The 15,107-nt window shown below is 47.5% G+C and overlaps 4 protein-coding genes across 4 annotated transcripts; 1 reads left to right on the top strand and 3 right to left on the bottom strand.

Annotated features, from left to right (window-relative positions):
- Window positions 1-123: 123 nt before the first annotated feature.
- On the bottom strand, window positions 124-1,434 carry F4812DRAFT_420708 (Fructosamine kinase-domain-containing protein). The gene is made up of 3 exons (XM_047933474.1): window positions 1,278-1,434; window positions 520-1,212; window positions 124-462 (listed from the first exon to the last, which is right to left on the bottom strand). The coding sequence occupies exons 1-3, from the start codon at window positions 1,315-1,317 to the stop codon at window positions 332-334; spliced, it is 864 nt and encodes a 287-aa protein (XP_047792193.1). The 5' UTR covers window positions 1,318-1,434; the 3' UTR covers window positions 124-331.
- Window positions 1,435-2,369: 935 nt separating this feature from the next.
- On the top strand, window positions 2,370-6,589 carry F4812DRAFT_450284 (uncharacterized protein; the record flags this gene model as incomplete). The annotated part of the gene is made up of 7 exons (XM_047936075.1): window positions 2,370-2,683; window positions 2,723-3,139; window positions 3,326-3,626; window positions 3,768-4,275; window positions 4,309-4,624; window positions 4,708-4,890; window positions 4,927-6,589. 7 exons carry the CDS (start codon window positions 2,370-2,372, stop codon window positions 6,587-6,589), a joined length of 3,702 nt encoding a protein of 1,233 aa, XP_047792192.1.
- A 2,836-nt stretch (window positions 6,590-9,425) lies between these two features.
- F4812DRAFT_305771 (cytochrome P450) lies at window positions 9,426-11,879 on the bottom strand. The gene is made up of 3 exons (XM_047931271.1): window positions 10,551-11,879; window positions 10,055-10,475; window positions 9,426-9,972 (listed from the first exon to the last, which is right to left on the bottom strand). Exons 1-3 carry the CDS (start codon window positions 11,546-11,548, stop codon window positions 9,766-9,768), a joined length of 1,626 nt encoding a protein of 541 aa, XP_047792191.1. The 5' UTR covers window positions 11,549-11,879; the 3' UTR covers window positions 9,426-9,765.
- A 729-nt stretch (window positions 11,880-12,608) lies between these two features.
- Window positions 12,609-15,076, bottom strand: F4812DRAFT_420699 (SGS-domain-containing protein). The gene is made up of 2 exons (XM_047933473.1): window positions 13,572-15,076; window positions 12,609-13,496 (listed from the first exon to the last, which is right to left on the bottom strand). The coding sequence occupies exons 1-2, from the start codon at window positions 14,642-14,644 to the stop codon at window positions 12,965-12,967; spliced, it is 1,605 nt and encodes a 534-aa protein (XP_047792190.1). The 5' UTR covers window positions 14,645-15,076; the 3' UTR covers window positions 12,609-12,964.
- Window positions 15,077-15,107: the final 31 nt, after the last annotated feature.

The raw sequence follows: 15,107 nt of genomic DNA, 5'->3' as shown, positions 1-15,107 counted from the left end.
GATCCGTCAAGAATACTCAAGGCTCTCTAGTGAATGAAAAAGCATCTCTAAGTACAGGTACTTGGTATCTAAGGTCAGACAATTGCTGTTATGCATTTGACCCTCTTGCATAAAGGTCCGTAAGCCTTCGAATTTCGTCGATTGCCCTGTTCTACGTTAGATCTCAATGTCTACAGGGATTTAGTGGATGGAGAAGCTAATTGTCTACATACATCTGGAGAAAGGCTTCCTGGTCCGGAAACATAGCGGCAGCATGCAAGTTAAACCTCCTATGCAATTATTCAGTTACTTCAGCTTAGAATTTATAGACTCAATTATCATGAGGGTGGCCCTACAAGGAGTAAAGTGCGATTCTATCGTCGTAGTCCTCCTGAGGTTCTGACTTAGGTATATGAGAATGATATGCTTGTACATATCGACGAGTAAATTTGTTTCGCTCCGGGCGCCAATTGCCAAGTTCATCTAAAATGATGCAGTCAGTTTGTTAGACGCCCATTGGGTAAAGCGAACTTAACGTGCATTCGTTGTGCGCCCAAAAGCTAGCGGGGTCATAGACTATGCCCTCATCAGTGGCCTCATCAACAATTCCGGTATTGCCATACCACAGGTCTCCATGAACTAGTGATGGCAATATCCTACGGCCATTACTTTCCAGCGGTCGCAGGAGTCGTGGTATGACACTGTCAAACAGGGCAGGGAGAAGCCTGTCTAACTCGACGTCGGGTCCAGCTCTCTCCTCGCGCACTTTCAACACGTGTCGGAGACCATTTGCAAAGAAAGCTTCCCAACTATCAGACCAAGTGTTATCCTGTGGTAGGTTACCATTGTATGTTACGCAATGGAATCCGAACTTTCCGTCGGGAGAGTTGTGGTTGGAATGAAGCTGTGCCAGTTTCTCGCAGAACGATGTAGGATCAGGAACGCCTTCGGTGAAGTTGTAGAATTTACAAATATAAAAGTGGGATGTCGGGTCGCTGGCGAAGGTACCCCAAGCAATGGGCTTGGGGCAGAAGTCGGAAGTTATATCATGAATAGCTGAGGTAGCCTCAAATTCCCCTTTCAATGCCTCGCGGCCGTGGTGACCAACAGAAACCTTCATAAAGTAGTCTTCCTCTCTGCCATCATTATGCAATACTCTGATACGAGTTGCTTTCGCCCAGGATGACTCCCCATGGTATTTCATCTCAAGAATCTTCGCAACATCCGGAAGAGCTAGAATATCTAATAAGTTATCAACAGCTTAACATTGGGAAACGGAAAAATCGTAGCAATCATACCGCCAACAACGTTATTGTCTACGAGGCCAGATAATTCCATTGCTATTATACTCGTGAGATATGTTCTATCACAACTAGATGCCAGAGAGGGTATCGTCGAACGATGAATGTTAGAGATTGTACCTACGGCTTAGATTAGGTAGCCATGGCTACCTAATGAACGCAAGAACCCGTCTGGATTTAGACGCCCACGCCCTGATGTCTTGACCCTATTGGTAGATCAAGGGATCGATAGGCGTCTCTTATCAACTTGAACCAGGGCAAGGCTGAGATAGTTCCACAATTCATGGCTGATCATACCAGCCCCAGCGCTTAATTCCTAATTTAGAAAACCTAGTTCCCGTTTCCTTGAACATATGACAGCAATAAATTACTATGAGAATCTCGATTGCTATAGAGTTCTGTGTGTACCTGTTGTAAAGAGTTGTAAAGAGTTGTCAAAATGGGACATGGATCAGGTATATTATACTTCCATAAAACTGTTTGATCTCTCTCTTACAGATGTCGAGAACTGATAGCAGATATTTTATTAGAGCTGCACAAAACGCTGACTGGTGTATTCTCTAACTCATTGTCTGATGGGATATCGATTCGCACGATAGCCGATGATGAGACCCACGGCAGCAAAGCATACTCAGCATCCATGACTTCGCTGAGTCATTAGTTGGGGAGCTTAAAAACAAACCCAGTATAAGGCGTAGTAGTACGCGTATCATATTCGTTTGTCACAGTATGGGTGGGTGCGTTGCTAAGAAAGCTTACATTCTTATGCGACAAGATCCAACCTGCAAGGACCTTGCCGGTAGGGTTCATTCGATGTTCTTCTTAGGCACTCCACACAGGGGCAGTGATCTTGCAGCAATAATCAAGAGGTTGTCTATCATCGCCTGGGGCTCGAAACCGTTCGTCTCTGATCTCACTCCCGACTCATCTTCTCTGAGGGATATCAACGATACGTTCCGGCACTATGCGTCAGACCTACGCCTCTGGTCCTTTTACGAGACAATCCCCGCTAAGCCTCGAGTATTAAACAAGATCGTAGTGGAAAGACATTCGGCAACGCTTGGCTATCCTAACGAAGAGATTGTTGCTATGAATGCTGACCACCGTCAGCTATGCAAATTCAACAGTCCGGATGATCCAAACTACAAGACGTTAAGAAACACTCTTCATACGGCTGCAGACATGCTAAGGTCATCGCCACCCTGGAACCTGGCCACTTCACAAACTCAAGTCAACTTGACTTATGCGCCAGAAGGCCTGAGCAAAGATCTCATTAACCAACGCCTTAGATCATTTCTAGGCGTCGATGACACTCTAGAAGACGAGCTTCAAATCCTTCAAATCCTTCGAGAGCCAGGAACATGCGAATGGTTCTCGGAAGCAAAATCATTTACCTCATGGAAGTCAAACGGGGCGTCAGGAATACTCTGGTTGATGGGGAGACCAGCATCTGGGAAGTCGGTCTTATCCAGCCACGTTATTGAGCAGGTAAAGTATCTAGGTGCGTTTTGCAGCTACTTTTTCTTCAAGCAAAAAGAGGCTAGCAAGTCTACACTAGGCGATTGCCTGCGCTCCCTCGCCTTCCAAATGGCTATGCAGGATGATCAAGTAGCGGATAAACTTCTCCAACTCGAAGGAGAAGGTGTGACATGGGATATAACTGATGAGTTGAGTGTCTGGAGAAGACTTTTTATCAATGGAGTCTTCAAATTGCCTTCTATCTCTCAGCACTTCTGGATAATCGACGGTGTAGACGAGTGTGCCAATTTCAACTCTCTTTTTACGAAGAGAATTCTCGCTACCCTCCCCCGAGACATTCGGCTGTTTGCTACTAGCCGTCACCTAGAAGAGATAGGACGGTGATTGGCGCCCCTACATTCACGTGTAAACCTACAGTTCCTTTCTGAAACGGATACGCTTGATGATATGCGGCTCTTCGTGGCTTCAAGGCTTAGAGAGCTAGATCGCCTGGAATTCGACGAAAGCGTCGAGCTGATGTGCGAGAAAATAATAGAGAAATCCTCTGGTTCTTTCTTATGGGTTAGGCTCGTACTTCAAGAGTTAGAAACCGCCTGGACTCGCGAGGCTATGGACGCTGTGTTGAATGAAGTGCCTGTCGACCTTAAAGATATGTATCGCCGGATGCTACAATCAATGGAGAAGGACAAGCGCAGAGTCAAACTTGCTCAATCCATTTTGACGTGGGCCGTTCTAGCATGTCGGCCTCTCAGTGTTGACGAGTTACGTGTTGCTGTGAAGCTTGATGTGAACGAGACGCTACAGAACATGAGCAAGGCAATTCCCAGCCTATGCCACCAACTCGTCTTTGTCGACAACACCGACAGAGTACACATCCTACATGCAACCGCAAGGGAATTTCTCCTCGATAAATCTCTTCACTCCGGATTTGCTATACATAGCGCTGAAAAGCACGCTCATCTTAGTTCTCTATTACTTCGATATCTTGCTAACAAAGCCGCCTTCAAGCCTCTTGCTCCACTGCGACGGAAGAGTTCAGGATTTCGTGGCTTTGCGAAACCAGACGATGGCCTTTCACCGGACCTTTCCTTGTTGGACTACGCAGCTTCCTATTTCTCTGAGCACATATATCAGGGCACATCAAGGGAAGATATCGTGATGTCCGAACTGTGTACGTTCCTGAAGAGCAAAAATATCCTCTCCTGGATTGAACACGCTGCTGATAATGGTAACCTGGGGGATATCACTAGGACGGCAACCAACCTACGCGCATATCTGGGCCGGAGAATGAAATACCTTTCTCCTATGGACCCCTCGGCATATTTCTTAGACTGCTGGGTGACTGATCTAATCCGAGTCACTGCCAAGTTCCGATCTCAGTTACTAGCTTGTCCATCATCTATCCATTACATCATCCCGTCATTCTGCCCATCAGAATCTATCATCTCAAGGACTTTTGCTAATAGCGCTCGACCGTGGGCAATAACTGTTAAGGGTATCCGTCCGACAACGTGGGGTGATTGCTTAACTCGTATCGACTTCGACCCAGCTCGTGTGACGGCCCTTAGCCATGGTTCCCAATATTTCGCTGTTGGCTTATCGACAGGACAGATCTCGCTCTTCGACCCGCATTCTGTGCAGTGCGTAACGAAAATCGCCCATCCTGAGAGGGTCAAAATGCTAGGATTTAGCAATGACGGCGAGTATCTTGCTTCCTCTGGTGCAAAGACTCTGGTCGTGTGGCAACTTAAATCTAAGACGAAGAAATTTTCGCATCCGATTTCAGAGTCCGAACTTATAGCATTTGCTTTTCTAAGTGACGATGAGTTTCTTTGCGCCTTTGCATCCGGAGAGCTAACGAAATGGTAAGATCTACTTATTGAAGTTTTACGAAGCATGATAATACCTCGAAATCGGACTTTTAAACAGAAAACTAAATATTTACTAGGTGCCTTGATACTGGCCGACATGAGACAATCTCATGGGGAGGAATGTATGATAAGGATATTTTTTGTACTCCTGATATTCCCGATCAGCCACCAAGCCGTGCTGCGCTTTTTGCTACAGGTGAAACGGTGCTGCTGGCTGTGGGTTATCGGAACCACCCAATATTCATATGGAACGCGTTGGAGTTGCAGCTACTAGGGTAATGTGTAGCTGACGGAAGTAACGGAATAGACGACATGACATTCAACCCCAACCCAGAGATCACTGCGCTAGTAGTATCGTACAGCGATGGAAGATTATACCTCTTCGACTATATCACTATGATGCCGACGTTTACACGGCCAAATGTATACGCAAATAGCATCGCCTGCTCCCCAAATGGTCATAGTCTTGTTACTGGTAGCACTGGGGGTGTCATTGAAGTATTCGAATTCGATCAGGATCACGGCGGAAACATAGTACTAGTTCCCATATACAGTATTCAATCCCTCGAAGACTCGATTCGAAGCATAGCCTTCAGTCCCGATGGCCTCCGTTTTGTCGACATACACGATCGCCAATGCCGTATATGGGCACCTACAGCACTGTTGCGGAAGGACAACGAACTCGAGAGCGTAAGTGATATCATAGCGCCTCCGCTTAAAATGGTCGGCATGCTCGAACCCATGACTCCAGAGGTCACAAGCAATCTAGCTATATCTCCTAATGGCAGTTACATCATTGCAGGCAAGAGTAACGGCGACGTCCTGGTTTTTTCAGCGGTTGATGGGAAGGAATTAGGCGTACTCTATCGACACGGACGTGGAGTATCTATTGTCAATGTTGCCTTGAGAGAAGCGCACAATTTATTCATTTCAGCGGATGATTCTGGTAGGCTGCTAGTGGTAGAACTGGCTGAGCCCATCCTTGTCTCGTCGGTGCCACAGCAATTACCAACCGCGCGCATCACGATGGACCACCGGTTCGGTGCTGCTATTGTTAATCTACTCGTCAACCCCACGTCCGACCGCCTTCTAATCAGCGGACGCAATACGGACGACTTTTGCGATCTATTATCTGGGAAGGTTCTAGGTTCGATATCTCACATTGATGGTGGCGTCACATCGACTCCTAATCGAAATATTTCGGACATAAGAGACGCTTCGACCTCAGCAGCTGCCTTCCAACACCCGACTAATGAGTCCTGGTTCGTTTTAATTCTTGCTGGCACTGCCCGGATTTTCTGCTGGTCCAATTTCCAGGAGTTGACCACGTCAAACGGCGTCCCTCTTCAAACCCCACCCACAGCCGTGGAGTCTCTTCTCCCCACACAGCTACAGGCAACTAAACCACTGACCATGCGTAGTTCATCGTATTATGTTGGACAGGGTTTTGTCCTAGAATTGCTCCGGTCGTCACCCCCACGGCTTTACGTCTGGCCAGTATCGACATTCGACCCGCAAACAACTCCATTAGAGCACCCAGCACAGCTGCCTAAAGAATTGAGCCTTTCTAGTATCAATGCCGAAATCCTCGCCGTACTTGGAATCGTAGGTCAGTCTACAGTTCTACTTGTAGATGTCAATCTTTGGGTGTATAGTATAGAACTGCATCCGAAGCAAGCAAGACCACCCGGCCGCACTAGCTTTTCCTCCGAAACCAAAATAATACAGGACTCAACTACGCAGCAAATTCCACCAGTGCTTAGAAGGAGACATTTCTTTGCTCTAAGCGAATGGCGTACAATTAACGGTGAGCTTAGATGCGCAGTAGCGCAGCGCTCAGGCAGTCCTGAATTCTTTTTTGCAAGTGAAGATCATATCATCGTTGTTCAGGGTGGATTGGAGTTCTCGGAGGTCATGACCATTGATCATGTCAGGGGTACAGAAGCTAGTATGAAATAGGGGTAGGCTTAGGGCCCTATAAAATAGGTGGCTTATGCATGTCAAAAGGTCTTCGCTGCGGTATTAAATTAATGGCCGAAACGTGTTCCGCAACTGTTACGAAGTACTGAACCCCCCCTCTCTCCCCCCTCCCCCCCCCAACGGAACCATCAATAGGAGGTTACATACAGAACTCATGGAATTGGTTTCCTGACTATTCTACTATATTCGATCGGTAACATCGATATTCGGCCTCGTTACATTTCAGAGCATGTTAGTAGCACCATGTAACTATGTCTCTAATATCTCCCATGGTATTCAGCATGTTGAAACACAGGGCAGAACCTAGACGAAGCTTCTTTATGACTCCTGAGGCTATACATCATTAAAGTTGACATACTAGACGGCCGGCCGAGTCTCACTGACGCCGACACTATCACACAGTGAATAACTAGGTGGTACCTTTAGTAGGACCCAATGCATAATTATATTTTAAGGATTGAATGTTTATTACTTATAGAGGGAGAGCTCTGTATGGGCTTATTCAGGTTTGTAATATTTACACGAACACTTCAACTATCTCTTAGAAACAAGCGTTACTTAAGACTTCGTAGGCATTAATAGCCTGTTACCCCCCTTATCTGTATATCTCGAGGACATGCTCGTTCTAGCCCTATTGGAAAAAGCAGTAGGATGAATCTACGTTGATTAGAGCTTTCCAAGCTTTTTTAATAACAAACAGCTTCAGTTTAAGTGTATGACGCCGAGAATATTGACTCAAGTGGTGTAAAAGTCTTTGCTGTGTCTAACACACAATAAAGTTTTGCATAGAATATAAACTTTTCTGCATCTTTTATGCACCATATCCGTAAATAGATATATTAACGTGTGAATATTTGCCGGCCTAAACGTCGGCATATACCGACGAACTTCTAGAAGAATCAGGGGGTGAGCGGCACCTCTACCAACCATGTGGATACCTACCTTAGGTAGTAGGGAGGTATTCATCTATCCCCTTAAACGACTCAGGGCGACACGGAGCTTTGCGGGTGATCTAGACATGCCGAGACGCTCGCCCCATCCAAAAACCGGACCAGCTCCTCCTATTTCCGTTTCAAATGCCGGCGAACACCCGCTCGCATGCATCAGCGGCCAAAGCAAACCCCATCACGGACGCAAGTGGTGCCTTTCCCTCGTCCCACTTTAACCTCAGCTAGGCATGGCGCTGCATGCCATCGACCTTTCTTGTTGGATGTCTGTCTGGGAGCTGCATAAAGTATTGACCTTTAGATACCACAGCGGCCCGTCGTCACGACCCGTTATCACACCTAAGAGGCCTAGCCCCTTAAATCATTCGCCACAGCGTATTCTCCGCGCCCGTCTGGTGAAAATTTCTGCGTAGCCGATAGGTTGTGATCCCCAAACAGTGAGGCGCCCCCTCACTCATCGTACCGGCTTGTTTCCGACAGGATCGTTCAGGCTATCTGTAAGCGAGCTGATAACACGAACGTTGCCAACATAATGCGAGTAATTTCGTGGTGATATCCCAACAACTACTCTTACGGCATTGCATGTTGGTCGCTGTGTTGCTGGTTACCCCGCTCAGCGCCATCCAAAATCGAATTGCTGAGATGAAGTTGGATCGTTAAGGAATACGATGGTCGTTAGATGATGACGATGGAGGAGGTGGTGGTGCAAGGCTCTCGGTCCCGTTTCATCCCACGCTGGATACGATATAAACCCATCCGATTTAGATCGTACATGAATGAGTTATGTTGTTGAGCGATTGATTCATTCTTAGGACCACGCCCCCTAATTTATCCCGAGGCTGCATGGTGTATGCAAGCATTATATAACCCCTGTCTACCTACCAAGATAAGATTGAGTGTCCGCAAATCAATGTCGAGCTCTGGTAGGAATTATGTATAAATAAAGCCATAGTTCAGATTCGGATAAATAGACTCTTGGCTTTTTGCTTTTCCCAGGTCCAATTTCGGCGGCTCTGCGCAGAATCATCCGGCCGCCAGAGAGTATTTGCTACGTAGCAACGGGGGCTGCGAGGGACTGTATGAAGAACGAAGCTTGGCATCTTATAAATTGAGGATGCTTCTTCACATGTCGAATTTGTCATGATCTTTACATCGAAATTCGATCTCCGAACCCGGTGAAAATTTTGAAAATTTAACGAACCCAAATTGACCAATTCAGTGCAAGCTCGTTGGATCAACGCACCGAAGATGCGACATGCCATGTGAAGTGTTAATGTGTCCTATATGACTGCACAACTATAGATTTAATTGCCGTTATCTCTATCGTCTAAGACATTCCATATTAGACATTCGACAACGTATGACTATTCTGAATAAGAACGAAGTGGCTTCATTATCGATCTAACTATCATGAAGTCGATCTTATGCAAGTTACTATAGGAGAATTACATGAACTCTTCGTAGATGTGTAACATAGGAAGACATCCAATGAGAGCTAGGGTACGTTTCTTCATTAAGAAATCAAGGGGGTAACGTGGTTCGTAACTTGATTGGTCATTGCGAAATACGTAAGTGTTCACCTAGGTGTAAAGTTGACCTGGCCTGGTGATAGAAACACAACAAAAAGGTTGATTTCAAATGATCATGGTCTTAGCTATTTTACTCTTGGTTGGAAATGTTTGTTACCTAGATGCCCTAACTGGACATGATTATGGATCAACAGCTACGTATCTCGCAATATTTTCTAGGAGCGAAACTTCGTCAGTTACATTGGGGTAGCTCAGATACTCGCAATACAGTAAGCAGTCTTCCATATGTATCTACTGGTATAAGGGGTAAGGTACCTATATAAAACGTGTCGCATTGTGCATCGTATCTCGTCCATCTACCATCATCATAGCCATATAAACATCCTCTTCCAAAACGAATAAGGAATAACGAAAATCGCTGCATCAAAATGGTATACAAACATGCTACCCCCGAAAGTGAAAACCAACCGCCGCAGGGCAGTAAAAAAAAGCAGTCATTTTTTTTCTCATAAGCCGCGAGCCCAGCTCTAACACAACAACGCCGTCGCCCGCCGTCCCCGATACTATTATTAGTAGCATCATTAAGTGTGTGTGTAAGTGTGTTTTGTCCTTTGAAGGACTGTGGTATTGAGTCTAGGTGTTGTAGGGTAGGTTAAAAGCTTCTTTCTTCTTGTCTTTCTTATTGCTGCGCATCCTTCTCGCTCTTCTTTCGCGAGATGTACACCTCGAGGCCCTCCTGGACCACGAAGAACGTCGCTTTCGCTTTTAGCTCTCGGCCCGGGTAGACCAGCTCGAATTCGAAGTCGCGCAGCAGCCGGGGGATTACCTTGTTGATCTCGAGGAGCGCTAGGTTGCGACCGATGCACACGTGGGCGCCACCGCCAAACTATCATTCATGTTAGCATTTAGCACTAAGGGTTTCAGGGGTAGGTAGGAGGTAGGTAAGGTATATTTTATATGTAACATACCTGGAACATGTACCGCTCCATAACCTTGGCGTTTTCGGGATCCTCAAGCCACCGTTCCGGACGGTAGGAGTCGGCGTCCTGGCCGAAGGTCGCCTTGTCGCGGTGCAGTACCCAGCCGTTAAGAGCGAGCCGTGTGCCACCAGGGATGTGACGGCCCTCGATCTCGATGCCCTCCGGGGGCACGTATCGGGCGATATTGACGCCGACCGCGGGTCGCATACGCATCGCCTCCTTCAGGCACGCCTGGAAGTACGGCAGGTTCTGGGCCTCGGTCCATTGGATGTTACCTTGCGCCGAGATCGTCCCATCGCGGGCCGCCGCATCAACCTCTTCTACTAGCTTGGCGAGTACCTTGGGAGCAGAGAGAACGTGCCAGAAAAACGATTGCATGGTAGAGGCAGTGGAGTCCGAACCAGCGAAGCTATGCCAGGCCTGTTAGCGAACTGAATTTTCTATTTGATAAAACAAGGGAGATATAGGTAGGAGGTATACTTACATAGCACCATGCGCTACAGCAAAGATATCGCCTTCATGAAACTTCGTCTTATCCTTTAGGTGGCCCTTAATCAAAGACGACAGGAGGTCCTCGCGCCCATCGCCGCTGGCAACCTTACCGTCGCGTTCGATCTCGAAGGGGCGACGTTTCTTCATCTCCTCGCGGGCGATACGGGTGATAACCGCATTATTAGGATCCAAGGCGGGGATCCACCTCCACAGCGGGTTTCTCCTCAGCAGGCAATCGAACTCGGGGACCTGGCCGATGATGCCGTTGTACTTCTGGCTGTTGTCGATAGTCTTGATGGCGTTCTCCTTATCGACGCCGGCTGCCAGGAAGCCAAACGAGCGCCCAAAGGCCACCTCGCCGAGAACGTCGAACGCGAAAAAGTGCAGCCAGTCGCCGAGGTTCACAACGGTGTTTCGCCCGGGGAGACCGGCGTGCTGGAACCCGGGAATGGCCGTGTCGGGACAGAACTGGTCGAGGCGGCTGACGAGGAAGTCGATCGTGTCGTCGATGAACGGGCTGAGTTGACGCATGGCAGCCATCGAGTAAGGCACGTTGGCGACCTTCTTCTTCATCGCGTGCACATCCTCGCGGATCTCGGTGAAGATATCCGGGTTCTCCGGCGGGGGGAAGACGGAGTAGAAGTCCGTCTTGTAGAAGCGCTTCCCGGCCGAGAGGACATGGCGAGCGACGGACGGAGAAGAGAATGAGAGCTCGTTGGGGGAGATGCGCACGATAGGACCGTACTTGCGGTGTAGCTCGATATGGTGCAAATGAGTCTGTTCAGACACAGTGGACATAACTTTCCAGATACGACTGAAAGAGGCCAAGAAGGGTCCAGGATATTCGCGTAATGGTGACGCATATCGCCTATACAAGATACGGAGGACGATGAAGAGCGGGATAAGAAGTGGCCATTGCTCCTTGAATATCTCCCATGCTCCGTGGAAGATAATCCGCGTCGGGGAGATGGTAACTTCGTCGGAGCTCATTGTGAAGAGCCTACGCAGGTTGTTTGGTAATAGAAAAAAGATTATATGTGGGCAAGTATAGAGAGACGCCCTCTCGGCGGTAGGAGTTATTGCAAATGGAGTCGTGTTGGGAATTTCCCTTGCGTTTTCCTTGCTACACGGTACTCCTGTTGAAGGAGTCCTCGTGGGTTAAAATATATCAAACATAAAAAAAGAAAAAAAAGGACAGCAAGGCAAATGATGTCAAGACGTCGATGATGAAGTAATAGCTTAATCAGACGAATTAATCAGAATCGTTAAGCAGACTCAGGGTCCTGAACAATCTACGATCCCACTGTGGTCCAGATCTCCGGGCAATTTAGACATATGAATTACTTAAAGTACCTACTACGAGGTCGGGTAAATATTAGAGGAGTTCGTCGAACATCCCGTCCAACACACGATACAGTTTATGGCCCATAGCTTATTCAAGCTTATTAACCTCGGTGCGAACGGGGCTGGCCAATCAGCGAATTGCCGAAGCGTATGTTATACGCTCCTTGCCGTCGATGAGGAACTTCAGACAAGAGGGTCTGGACACTATGTGGAGAGTCAAACGCTGGAATTGCGGGGAGTTATTTTCCACCATGGACAAGTTTACAAGCTGAAGGGTCTAAGGGGTAACAGAACGGTTACCGGAGCGCATGTCGGCAACTGAAATGAGACCGGCTGGACTTGGAACTTCCATAAAGATGACCCCCGGGGGCGGTCGTAGAGACGTGATAAAACAAGTGCCGGAGAAGCACTACGTAAAACGTGGTATCCAAACCCACACCCTCAAGCGAAGCTTGGCGCCGGGACCGTGGTTATGGGTGGATAGATATTTTTACTACAACCAATCATCACCCCTAGAAACGTCATCCGTTCCAACCCGTGCAATTATGTGGCAATCCGTTCGCCTGGTTCCGTCGACCAAGGCCGGTAGAGAACTAGATATTCTAGTTAGTTAATAAAAATCACACATCGATTCTGCATCGTCTTGTGACAGGCTGACAGCATGGCTTATCACCTAGCGTTACCTATGTTAGTACCTAGGTAAGTAGGTATATCCTGAAGAGAGGCACAGATAGACCAACATGCGCATCTCACCGCGTCGAAAGTTCCCAGCTGTATTAGGTGCTCATCAACTTTGCATAATGCATATCTTAGGTAAGAGATACCTACCCAGGTAAATACCATACGATACCGAAGTTACAATGTCAAGCCAACACCGCCAACATAAAGGAATTGGAATAAAACGTACGATTAGAGTCGTAATATGCCTTATCATTAACTGCATTGAAAAGTAACTATGCTTGGTATCATTCCGACCATCCATCCCTTTTCACTACTGACTTGCAAAAAAAGAAAAAGCATGCGCATTAAAAGCACGACCCAAGCTGACGATCGCGTAAGATATCACTCATCCCACTTTTTAGCTTCGGCGCCGTCGGGTGGTTGAGTTTTGTACGTCTTGCTCTTGGCCTCAGCCCAACTTGTGCTCAGCGATGTACCGTTGCTCTCGATGTAGCTCTTCATCATGGCACGTCTCGTATCATCGTCAGCATCCTTGTAGAGCTTCTGGAAGAATGAGTTAACATCGGCATCCTCCTTGGATTCGTCATCACCATCGTCATCACCAATCTTATCCCAATTCACAACTCCCTTCTTCGAAGAAGTAGGGTAGGCTTGGGCGCTACCGCCGGCCTTCGTCGAATCTGCCTTGCTAGCAGTTGGAGTAGAATCACTAGCTTGCGTGGGGTTACTTTTGGGTTGAGTGGCGCCGTTTGCGGTCGCAGAAGATGATGTAGCTTCGGCTGCCGCGGTCGAGATCTTGGAAGATTCCTGGTGCTCATCTAACCCAGCCGCAAGCTTGCCCAGGAGAGCATCATACCAAGCATCCAAGTCGACATTAACATCTGGGAGGTTGAGATCTGCGGGATGATTGTACCTAAAAAAAAAAAAAGAAATGTTAGCACCGTAAAATCCTACGTATAAGCATGAGCCAACAGCATCGGATACGAACCCTAAACGAGAAATAAGTGTGGAGAATCTCTCGAACGAAGGGGCCACCTTAGTGTTCCCCGCAATGTTGGTGAATCCTTCGGAATCTCCCCGTTGCAGCATGGGCCATTTGCCTGGTGTTTCCTTTTTAAGGACTAGCTCAACTTTCATGGACTTAACGGTGTATTTGGTTTCAGCAGGCTTGACCGTGTCCCAGAGGTGGAGCTGAAGAGAGTCCGAGTTAAAGGTGGTTTTTGTGATTGGTCCCATAACCACCTTTCGAGGCTGGGTGGACACGGCAAAGCGACCAGCAGGCACGTTCTTTATGAAGAAGTCGGCATTGATGGTTGTGTCTGTCTGATAGAAACTCGATCTGACACTCTTCGCCACGAAGGCAGACGAAAACTGCTTCCAGACATTCTCCCAGGCGTCGCGTTTCGCGGTTTCGTCAGAACCTTGATCTTTCGCGGGTGTAATCGTACTGGGTTTGGTGCCAGGTTTATCGGATGGATTAGGATATTTCACGACATTTACCTTTAGACCAGGATGTCCAGCAGGTAAGTTCTCCAGCTGATTCAAAGCTTGCAGACGCCACGAAGTTGCCTGGTTTTTCAAACTGATAGCCTTCGAATTTCCTCCATTGCCCATAGCAGTAGCAATCTGTTGGTCCCTATTCGTTTTATCAGAGTTGCTTACTTCACTGGCGCGCACGACATAGTCTCCATTTTCGTCAACCTTGTTCTGCTGGCCGTCATCTTCGGTAGCCTTGGCCTTCTCGACTAGCTGGATAGCCCAAAAGGCACATACATCAGCATCGGCATAACGACCCATGCGGAAGAGTGTGATGGCTCGTCTAATCTGAGCTTCGGTCATTTGATCTCTATTGGCGCGGGAAAATGCCACGTGCAGAGCCTTCTCTGCATCGTGTAAGGCGAGGTCGAATTCATTAGTACGAAGATACGCTTTGGAACGCTCAAGCAACCAAAGGGGGGCGTCACGTTCTTTGATAGCTTGGGAAAGCTTCTCGATCCCTTCTGCGTACTTGCCAGCGGCGACAGCCTTGGTGCCTTCATCGGCAAAGGCGGCGAAGGACATGGTAGCGATCCCTAACTTGAAAGGGATATTGATGATTTAATTAAGGTAGTAGTAACTGGAGTGTAATAGCTCTAATGAGCTGTGTGACGTCGGCGCCTAAATTGTCTTTTTGCGACAAATTTGGTAGATGGTAGACGATCACAAACACGGACTTGTGGTGGGGATCGGGGTTGGGGCTGTTATTGTCGTTGTTGTTGTCGCTGTCGTTGTGAATTCCTGTGAATAAGGCTAGGTCACAAAAACAGGAGATAACAGGCCATTTAAAATACCTGATATATGTTATCTTATGAGTGATATAGCTTAGAATTATAGTCGTTCCTGATGGTTTTTCTAAGATATCTGAAGCATGTATCTTTGTTGTAGTAAAGTCAGGCGTTCGTAATTCAATAACTTCAAGGTTCAGCTGGAGTCAGAGCGTTAGGCACTCCGTATTGTACCTTTGTACCATAGAACCATAGAAGCT

Source organism: Daldinia caldariorum, assembly GCF_022478825.1.
Source record: "Daldinia caldariorum strain CBS 122874 unplaced genomic scaffold F4812scaffold_4, whole genome shotgun sequence".
NCBI classification, from domain to species: domain Eukaryota; kingdom Fungi; phylum Ascomycota; class Sordariomycetes; order Xylariales; family Hypoxylaceae; genus Daldinia; species Daldinia caldariorum.
This window is presented reverse-complemented; position numbering and strand designations above follow the sequence as displayed.

Excerpts from the sequence above, each read along its gene's own strand:
- F4812DRAFT_305771 (XM_047931271.1), bottom strand. The coding sequence starts at position 11,548 with ATGAGCTCCGACGAAGTTACCATCTCCCCGACGCGGATTATCTTCCAC. Across the intron at positions 10,476-10,550 it reads GCTGTAGCGCATGGTGCTAT|CTTCGCTGGTTCGGACTCCA; the intron begins GTAAGTATACCT and ends GGCCTGGCATAG. Across the intron at positions 9,973-10,054 it reads TGGAGCGGTACATGTTCCAG|TTTGGCGGTGGCGCCCACGT; the intron begins GTATGTTACATA and ends CATGAATGATAG.
- F4812DRAFT_420699 (XM_047933473.1), bottom strand. The coding sequence starts at position 14,644 with ATGTCCTTCGCCGCCTTTGCCGATGAAGGCACCAAGGCTGTCGCCGCT. Across the intron at positions 13,497-13,571 it reads ACACTTATTTCTCGTTTAGG|GTACAATCATCCCGCAGATC; the intron begins GTTCGTATCCGA and ends TTTTTTTTTTAG.
- F4812DRAFT_420708 (XM_047933474.1), bottom strand. The coding sequence starts at position 1,317 with ATGGAATTATCTGGCCTCGTAGACAATAACGTTGTTGGCG. Across the intron at positions 1,213-1,277 it reads AGACAATAACGTTGTTGGCG|CTCTTCCGGATGTTGCGAAG; the intron begins GTATGATTGCTA and ends TAGATATTCTAG. Across the intron at positions 463-519 it reads CTTTTGGGCGCACAACGAAT|ATGAACTTGGCAATTGGCGC; the intron begins GCACGTTAAGTT and ends GCATCATTTTAG.